Consider the following 16,668-nt stretch of genomic DNA (forward strand, 5'->3'; position numbering starts at 1 on the left):
TGAATCAAACCTTAAAATTTTCAGACTTTCAAATTTTTTTACCTAATTATTAATCAGTCTGATAAATCATTTTTCTAGAAAAGTGGATCTAGAAAAAACCCATGGGCCATGGCATATATCCCAGGGCAGCTTGTAATAATGCCAAGTCGAGAAAGAGTGGAGGCTGGGCCCGCTTGGGCGGGCCACGCAGGGAGCGCGGCAAGGCTGCGCGGGAAAACTAGCCTGTGCTAGTGAGGCATTTACGAACGGAAGAACTGGCGCGGCCGCACCAAATGGCAAATGGGCCCATGATTCAGCCATGAGGCAAAGGCAAGCCGACGCGCGCGCGCGCGCGCGCGCGGAAGTGATGTGCCGCTGCCGGCCGACCCGCGTCAGATTTTTTTCGGTGGCTCCCGTTGGATTTTTTTTTCTCTCCCTCCGCGGAGGTACGAGGTGGTCTTTTCTTTTCCCTGCTGCTCTCACGGTGTCGCACGTCCCACGAGGCGTCCGACGAGAGGAAGAATGAACAAGAAGCAGGCCACAAACAGGAGCACACACTGATGATTTGACGATCGCATTACATGCAATTTCGTCCTAATGTAGAAGCTTCAAGGCTTACGCGGAGGTAGATAGGCGAGTGTTTTTCCCCACCCAAACTGAAAGACACATCCCGTATTCCCCGTACCCGATTGGCCGATCGCAGAACTGATCTCCTGATGAGCCATGGAGCTAGTCAATTTTGCAATAGAATAAGGTTATGCTACCCATCATGCTAACATTACAATGCAGGCACATAAAGAACCGGATGTCAGCACGATGCAAATATATGCCGAATGCTCCACGTATCAGCAAGAGTATCTGTAAATTAGCTAGTCAACTTGACGATTGCATCACAAGCAACTTTTGAAAAACTGTAAATTGGGCTTGTTGATCGGCATCATTAGCTGAGGCATTCAATGATTCGTCACGGAGATCTTGTTCAAGTTCATAGTCCAAACCTTGCCTCCCAAAGTCAACCATTTTTTTTGCAGGGAATTCATATTATTTTCCGGTGAGAAATAAGTGCAAAATGATTAAATGAACTCGAAAATAGAGAATAAGGCATTGTAGCGGGAGATCCCAGTTTCATAATGACTTTTTGGAGAAACCCATTTGCAGGATGGCTTGAAATAAGTTTTACCTCCGTGATACCAACCACATTATACTATGATGCTTGAATCCCTGGCAAAAGAGCTTGTAACATACAGAGCAAAGACGTTTGAAACCTAAAATTCTTCTTGTTGTCAATGAAAAAAGCAAGTCCATATTAATCACTAAGTAAGCACTCTTTGCACACTTGATGATACAAATGAATTGGAACTCCACTTTATTTTGGTTCCATGTTTTTTGCTTGGGCACCATGTAGATTTTTAAAACAGCAATACACAATACGTAGAATAACCATATTTTATAGAAAGATTTTAACCACCTGGTAATCACTAGACCCGGGTGTCTAAATTAATACTAAATCCGTATGAAAATGTAGTTGATCTTCTGCCATGGTACAAGCTAGAGGCAGCATGCGAAAGCAACCGTCAGATCGAACGACCAACGGTGCGTATCGAGGCGCGGTTCTCTTGACAGCCATCTGGCACGAGGAGTACAGTTTTTGATGATTTGACGATTGCATTACCAGGAAATTTTGTATTGATAAATTTGTAAACTAGTTCTTTTATTAAGAGGCTGAACTAGTTCTGCTAGCTGCACAGGATAAATGCGACGCAAACAAGCTTAAGCGGAAGTAGATGATGAATTGCTTTTTCCACCCAAACTGACTTTCTTTTTTCTTTTGCAGGAACTGAACAATAATTTCAAAGCTAAAGAAGCATCTCATACCCGATTGGTGCACCAACACAGAACTTACTCCTGATGAGCCTCGGTCAATTTTGCAAAAGGCTAGTACGCCCGTATTGCTAACATAGAGTGCAGGCACATCAACAGCTGACTCCGAACACGATACAAATTTACAAATATATACCGAACACTCCAAGTAAGATATATCCATCTATAAACAGATATATACATAGTTTTACCATCCAGATGAAATCCACCAGTTACATCAGCACAAGTATCTCCTGGCACACAGCTGGATACAAGGCTAGGAGAACAGAACAGCTTACAGAGAGTTAGTTAACCAGGCGTGAACTCTGAAGCTTGTCAACTTCCTTCTTCAACCATGGACCACGAAGTTTTGGTGCATAACAAAGAAACATCTCCCGCTTCATGACATCCATGAAGACATCAGAGGCGAGGATCTTGATCCCATCTGGCACATCATCCATGGCATCTAGCACATCCAGGCATCTTGATATAGAGTAATCTTTTCCTTGATTTGCTTCTTGTTCGTTCATGTTAGCTCGTGCGCTTCTGGACTCTGGATGAACTGACCCGGTGTCCTTGCTGCAAGGTGTCTCTACTATAGCCTTGTGTTTCTTGAATATTCCTCCCTTCGATGCGCTCAAAGGTCTTTCAGTTACATGCTCATCACTTCTTTGGCCTTGTTGATCACCATCATTAGCTGAGACATCCAATGATTCATTCACGTTAGGTTGTACACTTCTGAACTCTGGATGAACTGATCCAGTCTCCTCGACACAAGGCGTCTGCGTCACTGCTATAACCTTGTGTTTCTTGGATATTCCTCTCTTTGATCTGGTCAAAGGTCTTTTAGTTACACGCTCATCATTTCTTTTGGCTTGCTGATCGGCATCGTTAGCTGAGACATTCAATGATTCATCATGGAGATCTTGCTCAAGTTCATGGTACAAACCTTGCCTTCCAAAGTCAACCATTATTTGCGTGGAATTCATATTATTTTGCTCTTCACCAATGCTTGCAACATGTTGAGCACTGGCACCAATGTTTGCATTGTGTGGGCGTCTTGTAGCAATAGCTGAAAGCACATAGATATTGTCCCGCATCAGAGTTTGTGTTTGAAAAAAAGAAGAGGATTACTGGAAAACTATGTTTCTCTTCAGCTACTTTTCCTGTTAAGTACTAGGATATTGACTTAGTTTTGAACAATATCACACCTCTCTCAAGAATATTTTGGAAAATGTACAACTTTACCTTCACACATGAGATCCAATGGATGAGATGGCGGGAGATGTTGGTGTTCCAGAAACAAGCACTTTGGTACCTTATCTTTACACCACCTTACAGGCCTACAGGATTTATTAAGTGATCAAAATAAGTAGGAGTGATGAACTGTTAAATCAACAAAAAAGGAGGCGTCATTTACAAAGAATCTGAGATTTACTAAAGGCAACTTAAAATCTTCTAAACCTTCTTATAAGTTAAATCTAAAAACAGGGGTTTCTTTTGCAACGAGTCTGAGATGTACCAAGGGCAACTTTAAATCTTCTACGCGTTGTTATTTGTGGAGTGTCTTCTTGGTACACAGCGGAGCAATGGCAACTTTTCCAAAAACTCACTGTCAAAAAACTAACTTTTCCAAAAACTCAACAAAATTCCCCTGATAAATCAGATGAATTTAATGTCACCTGACAAAATGTACAATGCTAGAACCTATAGCCTCTCATCGTTGCAACAGTATATATATTTGCCTTCTTCTATTAACAAAGCATGTCCTCTTTATAGAATAATAAAATAAATTGTTTGAAGTACCTGTACTCATAAGTTAAGGGCTCTCCAATTTTGATGGCACGAGAAGCGAAAAAACCAACTCTTGTCTCACCGCTAACCTGCCTGGCAAGGCCATATAAACAATCAGGAATATCGTACAACATGAACTTTTTTTCTTGTTCAAGAATGTAGTATTACCATTTTTCTAGTTTACAGTTGGGTTCACAACTGTGGTTTAGAAAACGTGATACGTTTCCTTTAAAAGTTGCATCTATTGTGAAATCTTTGCTGATTTCACACATGTAGAAGTTTTTGTCACCACGCTTTTCTAAATCCCGAAGCCTTTGTTCACATGTCGTGTCATCAATGACTGAAACAATGATAAGAAAAGGAGGGGAAAAGAATATACATGACACCTTATATGATACAATTAACTTCACAAAAATTAGCTTGTAAATTCAAAGAAAAGCAGCAAAATTGCAGTAAAAATGATTACTCCATTGACTAAATGGTCCCAATATGATGATACCATACCGTGGCAGAGAGGAATAGATGAATTATAAACAGAAAAGGGAATGATAAAAGAAACAGTTGAATACAATGTACACTACTATACAGTAGGTTCTAAACAAATTGTCTCCGAGCCTCCAATGCATCACAAGTCAAAAGACTATGCGGCACAAATAAATGTATAAGTGTCTCTATTTTTAGTTATAGCTATGTTATACATGCTTATGATTATTTGCACAAAATATCCCTTCAATATTCAACCATTGGATTATATAGCTGGACAAATGCATTAAGCAAGAAGCCCATTCAAATGATAGGCATGTGCCTTTGGTAGCACTTTACAACTTGCATAAGGTAATCTGCAAGATTTTACCTTTACAAAGCTATTTCAAAAACTCAAAATAATCTAAATGGCATTAGAGCTTCTTCACGAGTTATAATAGAATCATACCATCAAGCATGGTAGTACTAACTTATCAGTACTAGACCACATATAATGGAAAGTTAAGTAATTGTTTGGAAGCACAAAGTACATGAAAATTTGGGTGGAACTAACCAATGAAAACGTGAAAAACTGCATATTTTGAGAGCATTAGCAAAATGTAACTCCAAATGTTATGCAGAAAGTCATCTAACAAGAACTTGCTATTTGCGCTGGTTCTATTTTTTTTTAAGAAAACATGACCATGAAAAAATAACTTACCTTCACCAACATACTCGACTATAAAATCACCTTTCTCCAATGGCTCCAATGCAACAGCACCCCATCCACACTGATGTGTCTGTAAAGGGGAAATGTTGCTGCATTATAATCAAATGAAAACTAGTGCCATCTTTGACTCTGAGTAAGTAAAACTGCACAGCTAACACAAAACTCTCAGAAAAAAAAAATCACTCCCACTGCACTAAACCAGGCCACCTCTATTGCCCATATGTAGGCGCAAGCATGCAGGTGTGTCCATTTTTTTGTTTCATCCAACCAAGTGACCTCTATTCTACATGATGCCAGGTCAACTTCACAGAAAACCAAAGGGCCAACATCATTTTGCATCCGAAAACAATACAAGGGAATTTTGAGTTTTAAACGCACAGGGTTCACTATGGCATCAGTAGATGGTAAGAAAACCAAAGGGCCCCTGTTGATGAGGTGAATTTGGACTTAATCTTTAGGTTTGGATCCACACTCCCCTATTTACATAGGCCATAAGAGTGCTTTAACGATATTTAAAAATATACTGGATATTTTGTAAACCACACTATATAGAAGTCTGACATTGGGTAGCAGTAACAACCACAGATCATATGACCTTTGCTACCACTCCTAAATAATTTAACAATTAGAAATTAGACGCCACTAGGCCATCGCTTTGATCCACAAACTCTTGATCCTAAACAAGTTGGAAACTGCAAACATATAATATCAAAACATGCGACACTATTTTATGCTGAAAGGAAATAAGGAGTGAAAAAATTGGTGACAGTTCCCAGAAAATCAAGCAAGCGCATCATTGACAAGAAAGCTACCTTCACAATTTTAATTTTTTTATCCTTGCAGAATGGCTTGTTTGTACATAGACCTGAGCAGCGGCAATTCTTGGAACAGCTCAGGGAAAGAGCCCTGACAAGTCAAAGCCAAATTGGAACACCATTTTGGAGGAAAGTGACGTGTATATATTCTATATACATCATATAGAACTTTACCATCAATCATGCTAACTTATTCAGCAAATATTAGTAACACACAAGCGCAAACATTTATGAACAAGTACCAATGCTACTGTCCAGCAAATATGGCACTGGTTTAAGATGCAGGAAACAATATGAATAATTTGTTAAAAAGTAGGTATTCAAATGTTTAAACTTGCCCAAGTTAAAATGCAGCAATACTTTCGGATTCCAAGTCAAGTGAAAAATGTTGTATTGAAAGCCACATGAAAATTAAGGGTAACAGGATATATCACCTCAGTCTTATATGAGCGAGATAGAAATGAAGGTTCAGATTACAGTGAAATTCCTCTAAAATCAAAGAGAAAGGAATCCTATCCAGTGAAACTCTTTTAGGCATTATGATATGGATTGACTAGGGATAGATCAAATAGCAGGAAGAACCGGCTAGTCACACTCCTCTAGAGGCTCTGACTGCATTTTAGGATTATTGTTGTTCATCCTAGAGTTTGCCGTATGCCTTTCTTTTACAGACCAGCTCCTAACATATGTGGCTAACTGATTCAATTAAATGATCATATCTAAGAAACCATCTAATAAACTGACTAATACTATTTTAACCTTCACATGTTTCCTTGCCAGACGCACAGCTAGTTTGCTGCATTGATGCGGCTGTTGCCTAGCCTTGCATTATGGAACCAGTGGTCCCAGGCCCAATGGCCGATCCATAACACAGTATGATGTTTCAAACGCTCGAATAAAGCTCATTCATATGGGATGGAAAATCGTACCTTTTTACGATGAACATCTTATGTTCCAAACATGCCTTAGCATAGTTCTAACAACACTCAACATGGAAGTGAACATGCTATCACTTAAACGTTTCTATGTCAAGGTTTTCCGCAAACTACAGTATCAATACTCCCTCCAGTCATTAATACTTTATGTCTTGGACAAACAAAACATACTAAAACTAGCTTGTTTTCTTTCTCCAAAACACCATGTATTCATGACTGGAGGTAGTAGCATACAGTGGACAGGATTCCTTATTTGAAGTGACAGATGTGAATTTTGTGCAGTTTTCTTGCACCATTCAAACACAACACTTAACGATATAAATGCATTTCAGGGAAAGAGAACAATACAGAGTTACAGACTATATCTTTACTTTAAACCAGCACTGCAACATTTACCGTTGATACAATCAGATAATGCATGTTTGTGCTTTTTTTTGTTAAAATAATGTTGGTTCCATGTTTCGAACACATTTTTATAATAAAAGTTTTGCACAAACATTCACATGTCTTTGGCATGTTTCAACAAAGTAAGAAAGAATACCTGCATTCACAGTCTTCTTTGCAAGTAGAATAAGCTCTGCAGTCTGTGCACCCAGTATCCACACGAACACCAGTGCGCTTCTTCTTGATCAAATAAATATCTTTTACAAATTAAGGAAATAGCCATGATGTAATTATGTAGAAAGAAAAGCAGACAAGCAGAAAGATCACCTAACTAAACAGCTTCACAAACATAGATATCTTCAACAACAAGTAATGCGTTAGGATACTGCGCTTGATGGCCGTATAGGGGGGTGGCTTGTAAACAGCATCAGCAAAATTTCTAATGGTTGAATCACTGAAGTTTTTGTTAACATATGGAAGAGGTAGCCGGCAAAACACTTCCTATCAAATAAGCATGTTAGTCTAGCCATGAATAAATATTTTGTAGGAAATGCACTTCATCTTGATGAGACAATAGTACTTGTATACTAACAAGGGAAGAAAAATCACTAATTTTTTCACCTGAGGCATTAAATTGTAAGGAAATTAACCATTTTTCTCATCAAATATTTATTTTTTATACATTCCAGTTGCATCACTAAGTACTAAAAACAAGATAAGTACGAATAAGCAATAACCCATCAATTATAAAATATGTGATCTTTTGGACTTCGTAGTCCCCAAGATGCAACATGGCCAATTTTTTTATAAAAATACTAGCAAAGATTGAAACAAATGACCGGAAACACATCTACTAATACCATTTCCATTTAGCCATTCTAATACTTACAAAAATATTAGTGGTTAACCATGTAAACAAAAGATGGTAAATGTCCCAAACATTACTAATAAAAATACAAAATTAACCTTTTTCTACTTCAAGAGAATAATAAAACACTACTAAACAATACATTCCGGAACCTACCTAGCACTGTTATTACAAGGACAAGCTGCTAAAGGGAGCTCTGAAAATGATTTATTGCAAAGGAAAGCTATGTCATGCGTGCGCTCACCTCGATGCTGCTAGTAGACTCAGCATTCTGTCATAAGCAAACAAAGTATTCCTGTCAGCCACCTCAACCATTACAAATATGGATAAAAGGGTGTTTGGGATGCATTGTGATAATATTTTCCAAGAATAAATCTCAAAAGGTAACTTATTCTTGTTCGCTATTAGTATTCCAGGGATCCAGAGATAAAACAAAAACACACTTGAAATGTAATGGAGAAATCAGCATTGAATTTTTATTTAATTCTATACTAGAAAATTTCACTCTTGCCTATTTATCAAATTAGACCTGGATAAACTGTCAGTATTTATTTCATATATGAAAACATGAAGTGACTGATTTAGGGGGCAAAAAGGATAGACCTCATTTTGCAGGAGCCAATCAGAAGGATGCCTCCAGCAAATTGCACTTCCTCGGTCATCTTTTAGATGAATCACTGGCCAAGGTGCACATTTCGTATGTGCTGCAACTGTACAACGTCCACAGCGCCAAAAGAACATTTTTTGCTTACAAATAATACAACCCTACTAGGAGACAGAAAGTTAAACTGATGTGCATAATGATCATGTAACTTAACCAGTACAAGGACAGGAATGCATAATTTCAAAAAAAATGAAATACATAATTTCAAAAACAAAATACAGGTTTATGATAAAAGAAATTATGATGGAGAGGTGTAGGTTATAATAAATAGATGGAGAGGAGTAGGTTATAATGTGTTATAATCAAAGAAATTTAAATCATTTTGGCAATTAACATTCTATTCAGACCTCTCTGACTTGTATACTTGGTAAAGTATTACATGTTAACTAATGTGAAATAGTGCAAACTGAAAAGCACCTCATGCCATAAAATTGGCACTTACATGTTGAGGGCACCTGAAGCTTTCAGTGGTGAATTTTGAATTATCTTTCACAACACAATTCAGATGGAACATCTCTTGACAGCGACTAACTGAACATCTTATTTCTTCTCCAGCATAGATGATCCTGGAGCATAGACGGCATTCGACCTTTGCACAAATGAAGAAGGTATGAGATGCTAAGATCTTGGGAGATTAATTCAGGATTAATGAGCTGTGGTTTCAAACTTTAACTGATAGAGAGATATACTAAGTATGATGAGTTTCACGTTGTGGAATGAAAATAATAAGGAATTCCGAGCTAGAAATCCAGGCCCCATACTCTATAAAATAAGGGCGGGGTTTGTATCTAGAGATAGTCTCCATTAACAAATTCAGGATTTTGTGATGTTTAAAAAATTGTCAAAAAGAAATTATGTCTATATTACACATAAAGTTAACTGTTAATCTGCAAATAATAAATGCCAAATACACCCAAGATGTCGAGAAAACAAAACAGACAAGCAGTCAGTCTGGCATTGTTCATTCATCCTGAGCTAACAGAGTACCTGTTTCTCTATCATGATATCAAAGATGAATTCAATCTTGAATTTATGCAAGTTTCTTAACTCTGTGTACTACATAATGTTTCTTCAGATATGTTTATAGAAATGCAGCATGTTGTATTAATAGCATTTTTGCTAACTGGGAAGCTATAACCCCTGGTAGCCAACTAATTTCCCATACAAATTTATACATATCATATTATCCTTTTGGCTGTCCCTAGGTTTGATCTTTTTCTTACCCCAGCTTGCTTGGGATTGAAGCTGTTGTTAAACCACCATAATATCTACTCTCCTTTTCAGAGTCTTACTCTTGGATGCAATTTTGAGCATTATAGAGCTGTAAAGTATAAATATGATAGCATTTTAATAACAAATATAATATAGCATATTTCGATACTACCGACGTGTGTACTACATAATTAAAAGTATGTCACTGCTAAAGACTGAAAAGCTGATTGCAAACTTTCAGAGTGTCTTAAGTCTCAGCAAGACTAGAGCGAAATGTACAGAAAAGAACACAGTCAAAACCTATGAGTTCTATACCCATCACTCAAGCGCAGGTACAGTTGCCGAAATGCTTAAGAATTTGAATCGCGGATTGACCTGAACTGCAAGAACGCATTGCCAGTTGCATTTTGCTTGATCCGCCCAGACATGGAGTCCGAGTTAAATGCTAATTTTAGTTTTAAGTAAGCTGAATCAGACATTGGTCCAACAACACGAAGCACTTGGAGCAAAAACCCTTACCGCCTTGGGCGCGCCGGTGAGGAAAGGCAGGACGCAGCGGCGGGCAGGGACGCCGGCACGCATCCTCCGCGCCGCCCACTTGCCCACGTGCTCCTCGAGCGTCCGAGAGTCTCCGCGGCGGCGGCCGTCGGCGTCCCCGTCGGCGTCGAGGGACATGTCTGCCATGCCGACTGGACGGGAAGGAAGGGGCTGCGGTTGTTAGGGTTCGGAGCAATTTGACATTGGAACTGGGCGGAGACGCTGAAGTGGAGTGGACTACTAGAGTGTGCTGAAGCGAGAGGGGGGTTTCTGCCACATATTGCAACTCTTTTTTTTTTCAGGGGCCGTAAATATCTGCCAATTTAGGGCCTGTTTGGATATACCCTCATAAACTTTAGGACACTCATAAAGTTTAGGAGCTAGAAATTGGTAGTCCTAAAATTTATGAGTAGGCTGTTTGGATGGAATCATAATCTTTAGGATGTTAGAGGGGAAATGACTTTTGTACCCCTAATTACTCCACCCCTGCTCTGTTTTTAGCGCCGTGGAGAGAGAAGGGGATGGGCAACAGGGGTAAAGGATGGGTTGGGGACCACTTTTAGGAGAAAAATGACCCATTATGATGGTTTGGTCCTCCTAATGAAAACAACACTCCTAAACATTATGAATGCACTTTTATGACATATGTTTGGATACACAAGTCCTAAAGTGGACTAAAAGTGAAGTCCTAAAGATTATGAGTATGTATCCAAACAGGTCCTTAACTTGGGTGCGTTCGTGACTGAGGGTGGACGCCGGAAGCTGAACGGTCCGGCTCCAGATCCAGAACAGTGCAATCAAACACTCGTGAAATGAGCAACACACGTCTGAATTTTACCTTCTTTATACCAATTACTCCCTCCGTCCTGGAAAGCTTGCAATTCTAGCACAGTGTCATGGTGTTGTACCTTAAATTTGATCAATTATAGATAAAAAAGTATCAGCACTTATGATATCAAATAAATACCATTAGATTAATTGTGAAATGTATTTTTATAATAAATTAATTTGGAGTCATAAATATGAATAGTATTCACTAGAAATTTGGTCAAACATGAACTACTTTTGACAGCACGCAACCCGTAGTTGCATTCTTTCCCGGACAGAGGGAATACATCCTATTTAGAATGTTTAAATTTTAGGTACAAGAGTACTAACATCAAATAGTAGAGCAAAGATGTTTGAAATTGATGAATTTTTGTTGTTAACGGCAAGAGTGAATATTGAATTAGCATTCTTTGTCCACTTGGTGATTGAGAAATTGATCCCGTTTTATTTATATTTTTTGTTTCATGTTTTTGCTTGGAGTTTTGGACACCATTCGAATATTGAAATAATTCAATCAGCAGTATAATATTTTCTAAAAAAAAGGCAGCATATCTGATAGAAAAAATTTAACCCACCTAAAAAATCACTAGACTCGGTGACTTAAGTATAAATCCCTACGAAATGCAATACTCGTGAAATGATCTTCTGCCATGGTTACTCGATGATCCAAGATAGGGGCAGCATGCAAAAGTAGCCGTCAGATCGGACGATCGACGGTGCAGATCGAGACGCGGTTCTCCCTGGACAGCCCATCTTCTCCCCCTTCGCCGTAGGGTTTTTCTCCTCACTTTCTCTCACCAGAGCCGCCTCCCCCCACGCAGCCGCCGCACGGCGACGGCCGCCATGAGAGCCCTCGTCTCCCTCTTCCGGATCGCCCGCCGGCTTCCCGCCCCTCTCGCCGCCGCTAGGGCCCCAACACCGCTCCTCCTCCGGCACCTCCATGGCGACGCCCCGCCGCCGCCGCCACCCCAGGACCCGCCGCCCTTCGTCTCCCGCATCCTCGAATCGGAGCCGAGCCTGACCCCGAGCACCGAGGCGGAACCGGCACCCGACCCGTTCCTCGATGAGTTCCTCGCGCGCTTCGTGGCCGCCTTCCGCCCGGAACTCGCGGCGGCCTTCCCCGACTACGACCGCGCCGTGCTCGACGAGATGCTCCGCCTCGTCGCGGACGCCGTGGTGTGCCGCGTCACTGGGGCCGACCCGGGGCCTGACGCCGCCGAGCTCAGCGACGACCTCTGGGCGGCCGTGTGGAAGGTCAGCGCCTCGGTGCAGGAGGCTATGCGCCGTGACCAGGTCCGCGCCGACCTCCGCCACTATCTCCACTGCGACGAGGTCAAGGAGATGACGCGGTTCGCCGTCGACGTCGGCATCCGCGGCTCCATGCTCCGGGAGTTCCGCTTCAAGTGGGCCCGCGAGAAGCTCGACGAGGTCGAGTTCTACCGCGGCCTCGATGACATGCGCGCCAAGGCCGAAGCCGCCGCCAACCCGGCCCCTGCGCCGGTGCGGAGGCTGACCGCTTTGCCGAAGAGGAAGGGGGAGGTGAAGTTCACGATGTACGGGTTGGACATGTCTGACCCGAAGTGGGCCGAGGTTGCGGAGCGGACGGCCGAGGCTGAGGCACATTTTGTGCCTCAGGAAGCCAAGCCTGTAGAAGGGAAAGCGAAGAAGGCCGAGGAGCAGCTGCTGCGGGTCGACCCGAGGAGAGGAGATCCAGTGCCTGCCATGGAGGAGTGGAAGGAGGATCTCCGGCCAAAGCGAGTTGACTGGATGGCGCTGCTTGAGCGGGTTAAGGCACGCAATGTTGAGTTGTACCTCAAGGTGAGATCTTTGGTAATCTTGAAAGCTTGTGTCCATCATTCTGCGATGTTAGTTTAGTAGATTTTTTGCAGGATCCAGATCTCCCAGTGAAAACACATAGTTACATAAGAAATTGTTTGAAACAGAGTTTTCAGTGAGATAGTTGTGGACGAAGAGTGGAACTAACTTTTATTATCATAGGGCATACGAATCAATTATCACGGGCATAATCATATGACAATATCTGTACCTGGACCACCATATCAAGGACTTTATATGCATTACAAAATTAGAACGCAGTTCGAATTTATTTCATTTCTTAGAGAAAAGGACATTGCATCAACTATATTTGAGGGACATAGGGACTTAAGGTGTAGTCCCTCCATCCAGATATCATAGGCGTGTTTTCCCTCAGCACTGGTACCAATTCTTCGCTTAAACTATAAACTGACTCAAACACCCCTATTTAGTTCCTTAAGTAACCTTTAATATATTGCCATGCTGCCTCAGTGCTAGCTGGCTGCTCTATGCAGCATGCACATTTAAGCATAGAGGAGTAGTGACCAAGAGCGCAAGAATTTGCATGGAGTAGCACAACACGTCTGACAAGCATGGACAATGGCTTGAGAAAAAGACGCTCAAGGTATATGGATGGATGGAGTATCTAGTGGGAACCCATTTTGTCCTTTGAAGTTTGAACCTAGTGAAACTAAACCTATTTAGTCTGAAATTTCTGAAGTTATCTGTGGACTTACTGGAATTGGATGCTACATTGCACTGTAACATTTCATGCCAAATTTGATTGCGCTTGATTGAAGCAGAATGACAAAGTTGAGGTCTGCATAATGATTTATGTTGTTCTCTAATGCTCCATTGAGCTGCTGCTGCTGCTTATCATGTCTACCAGATGCAATCAAGTTTGGTCATGAATTTTTGGGGATCATTATGCCCATTCACCTACATACCACGATATAACACTAGAGCTTTTGAAGACTTCTATGTTCTCGCAATTTACTCTCCTAGAAGGTGATTATCATTTGGTAAAAACTTGGCTGCAGTTCATGTTAATCCTTCAGTAACTTGATAGACTCAAACACATTGGGTAATTTGATATCTTCACTCGCATGCACAAAAAATGTTTGAGTCAGGCATAGGCATTTAATTATGTGATTGCATTTAATCCCAAGGTTCTTAGCAATAGTTAGATATGTTACATCAATTTTGCAGTTGCCTTTAAAAAAGTCATCACACCACTTCAATTTCTTAAACATATGTTCCATGTTTGAATTTACAGGTTGCTGAAATTCTGTTAGCTGAAGAATCTTTCGAGGCAAACATCCGAGATTACTCAAAGTTAATTGATCTTCATGCTAAAGCAAATCATGTGGAAGGTGCTGAGATAATACTTGGTAAAATGAAAGAGAAAGGTGTTGCACCTGATATCCTCACATCTATCACGTTAGTCCACATGTATAGCAAGGCAGGCAATCTAGATCGAGCCAAGGAGGCTTTTGAGTTTATTCGGAATGAGGGTTTCAAACCAGATCTGAAACTCTTCAGTTCGATGATTAAATGCTATATCAGTCATGGAGAACCAGGACAAGCAGATAATTTGCTAAACACTATGAAGGGCATGGATATCAAAGCCACCAGAGAAATGTACACGGATGTGATACGGGCATATGCTCAGCAAGGCATGGTGGCTGCTGCCCAGAACGTTCATAGGGCGATGCACTTTGCCGGAATTGAGTCTACGCCAGAGTTGTTCACAATGAGTATAGAAGCATATGGACGCATTGGTGATCCTGAGAATGCCTGTCTCGTGTTTCAACACATGAGGAGATCTGGACACGAACCGGATGATAGTTCTATTGCTGGTGTGGTGGCTGCGCACATGAAGAAGAACCAATTAGACCAGGCTTTGCTCTGGCTGCTGAGTTTAGAGAAGGAAGGATTTAAACCTGGTGTCAAGACGAACCTCGTGTTACTGGATTGGCTATCTATGTTGCAGCTAGTTCCGGAGGCTGAACAGCTTGCGCGGAAGATAAAACAGCTGGGAGAAGAACCCATAGAAGTCCATGTGTTCCTTGCTGATATGTATGCAAAGTCACGCCAGGAAGAGAAAGCCCGCAGATCCCTCAAGATGTTGGAAGAGAAGAAGAAACTATTGAAGGCTGATCAGTTCGAGAGGATTATAAGAGGCCTTCTGGACGGTGGATTCTCAGAGGAGGCCAATAAATACTACAAAATGATGAAATCATTTGGCTTTGAACCATCAGAAACAATCGAGGTTGGTGTTAAGGCCAGTTTAAGGATGAGGGGTGGGCTTCGTCCCACTGGTAGGCATTGAGGCTAGGGCTTGTATGCTGGCAGTGATCTGCTGGGCACGCAAGCAGGCAGTGATTCTGGTCAGAGAACCTTGGAGGTAGCACTGACAACGGCACAACCAAATTGACCAAACTTTCAAATGTTGGAAAATAGGTTGGCCGAATTCTTTTTTTGTTATCCATCGTCTCGAGGAATGAAAATGCTTCCACAGATTATAAAGTTGATAGGTGCTGGTCTCATGATTTTGTTGTTTGAAGCGATCAGGATTTGGACTTGTTTTTGGTGATTGTAATGCCTTTTCGGCTTCCAGACAGACATACCATGATGTAAGTTAATAATAGTTGACCAGAATTCACAACTGTGACTCATTATTCGGTAATATATCCGCGCTCCATTATCCCCCCCGGCGCACACGTTAGGTGACATACTAATATGGGCCCTCTCGTCCCTTTTTTTGGTTTGTACCTGCAGGCCCGATACATGATGGGCTAAAACAGAGGCAACATTAGCTCGGGGACATCGTTAAATCGCGGCAAAGTCACAGGACATAAAAAAGGTAGCTTTGCCATAGCACACTCTTCAACCATGGTAATATCCGCCGGACACTTATACTCTATGTTTTAGTCAATTTTAATTTCACGTTCGACCTCAAGAACCGTTCCCGCCAACCTTTATCCTTTCTATCGCTGACTCCCTCCCTCCCCCTGACTTCTTGCGCCGCCGCCGTCCCCTTCCCGACGCGCAGGCCCCCCACCGGCGGTTGTTCCGGGGCGCAGCCCCACCCCGCTGGGGGTCCGTTACGGCGCGCCGGCCGCCCGCTGGAGGCCCCTCCCTGCGGGGGCGCAGATTGCCTACTTCCGCGTCAACTACGCCGCCGTGGTCGCCTTCTCCCTCGCGGCCTCGCTCCTGGCGCACCCCTTCTCCCTCCTCATCCTCCTCTTCCTCACCTCAGTGGCTTCGCTCATCATCTCCGGGCTGCTCGTCGGGGGTGCCATCGTCGCCGCGCACGGCGCCTGCCACATGCCAGCCTCTTCCTCGATGATCCGAGCGCTGCGTCCAATGGCAGCACCACCAGCAGGCTGCTATCCTTCCGCGCGTCGCTCGGATCTGGGGTTTGACGAGGAATTCAGTAGAGATCTGGCCCTGTAGCTACAAAGAGCTTCTCGTTCCTGTGGTACTTAACTGTGAGTAGCTATGGATATGCATATCTGATTTTGGTTCTAAATTGTGTCTCGAATAATGCAAAGATCTTGCGATGTGTGGATCTGGCATTGTTGTTTGAAATATTGATTAAGGGGTAAGGGTAGTTCTGTCCAAAAATCATGTTTGGATACCTGTTCGATTGAGAATGTTATTATAAAAGCTACAGTGTCCAGCAGCGTAAGCATCGGCCTTCGCTTCAGCTTATAAGTCGGCTGAAAAGCTGAAACAGCTGATTTGTTGTGAGAGGAAAATACTGTTTGGTGGCTGATAAG

General features: G+C 41.9%; 2 protein-coding genes across 4 annotated transcripts; one reads left to right on the forward strand and one right to left on the reverse strand.

The window, feature by feature from the left end:
* Window positions 1-1,960: 1,960 nt before the first annotated feature.
* On the reverse strand, window positions 1,961-10,491 carry LOC101778038 (histone-lysine N-methyltransferase ASHR3). Of its 2 annotated transcripts, XM_004953010.2 has the most exons (12): window positions 10,223-10,491; window positions 8,934-9,080; window positions 8,431-8,592; window positions 8,072-8,098; window positions 7,346-7,460; window positions 7,117-7,216; window positions 5,638-5,731; window positions 4,817-4,895; window positions 3,802-3,973; window positions 3,646-3,726; window positions 3,088-3,182; window positions 1,961-2,911 (listed from the first exon to the last, which is right to left on the reverse strand). In XM_004953010.2, exons 1-12 carry the CDS (start codon window positions 10,385-10,387, stop codon window positions 2,145-2,147), a joined length of 2,004 nt encoding a protein of 667 aa, XP_004953067.1. In that variant the 5' UTR covers window positions 10,388-10,491; the 3' UTR covers window positions 1,961-2,144. The 2 variants fall into 2 exon arrangements, with proteins under 2 accessions (XP_004953067.1, XP_022678788.1); XM_022823053.1 differs by lacking the exon at window positions 10,223-10,491 and having other exon boundaries at window positions 8,431-8,595; window positions 8,934-9,073.
* Window positions 10,492-11,846: 1,355 nt separating this feature from the next.
* Window positions 11,847-16,457, forward strand: LOC101778691 (pentatricopeptide repeat-containing protein At1g01970). 2 transcript variants are annotated; one of them, XR_002676314.1, is made up of 3 exons: window positions 11,847-12,886; window positions 14,160-15,519; window positions 15,665-16,457. XR_002676314.1 is itself a non-coding variant. In XM_004953012.2 (2 exons), exons 1-2 carry the CDS (start codon window positions 11,912-11,914, stop codon window positions 15,213-15,215), a joined length of 2,031 nt encoding a protein of 676 aa, XP_004953069.1. In that variant the 5' UTR covers window positions 11,847-11,911; the 3' UTR covers window positions 15,216-15,590. The 2 variants fall into 2 exon arrangements, 1 of the variants encoding a protein (XP_004953069.1); XM_004953012.2 differs by lacking the exon at window positions 15,665-16,457 and having other exon boundaries at window positions 14,160-15,590.
* Window positions 16,458-16,668: the final 211 nt, after the last annotated feature.

The sequence above is a fragment of the Setaria italica genome, chromosome I, assembly GCF_000263155.2.
Source record: "Setaria italica strain Yugu1 chromosome I, Setaria_italica_v2.0, whole genome shotgun sequence".
In the NCBI taxonomy this organism is placed as follows: Eukaryota; Viridiplantae; Streptophyta; class Magnoliopsida; order Poales; family Poaceae; genus Setaria; species Setaria italica.

Excerpts from the sequence above, each read along its gene's own strand:
- LOC101778038 (XM_004953010.2), bottom strand. The coding sequence starts at position 10,387 with ATGGCAGACATGTCCCTCGACGCCGACGGGGACGCCGACGGCCGCCGC. Across the intron at positions 9,081-10,222 it reads TCACCGGCGCGCCCAAGGCG|GTCGAATGCCGTCTATGCTC; the intron begins GTAAGGGTTTTT and ends ATTTGTGCAAAG. Across the intron at positions 2,912-3,087 it reads ATTGGATCTCATGTGTGAAG|CTATTGCTACAAGACGCCCA; the intron begins GTAAAGTTGTAC and ends ATGTGCTTTCAG.
- LOC101778691 (XM_004953012.2), top strand. The coding sequence starts at position 11,912 with ATGAGAGCCCTCGTCTCCCTCTTCCGGATCGCCCGCCGGCTTCCCGCC. Across the intron at positions 12,887-14,159 it reads ATGTTGAGTTGTACCTCAAG|GTTGCTGAAATTCTGTTAGC; the intron begins GTGAGATCTTTG and ends TTGAATTTACAG.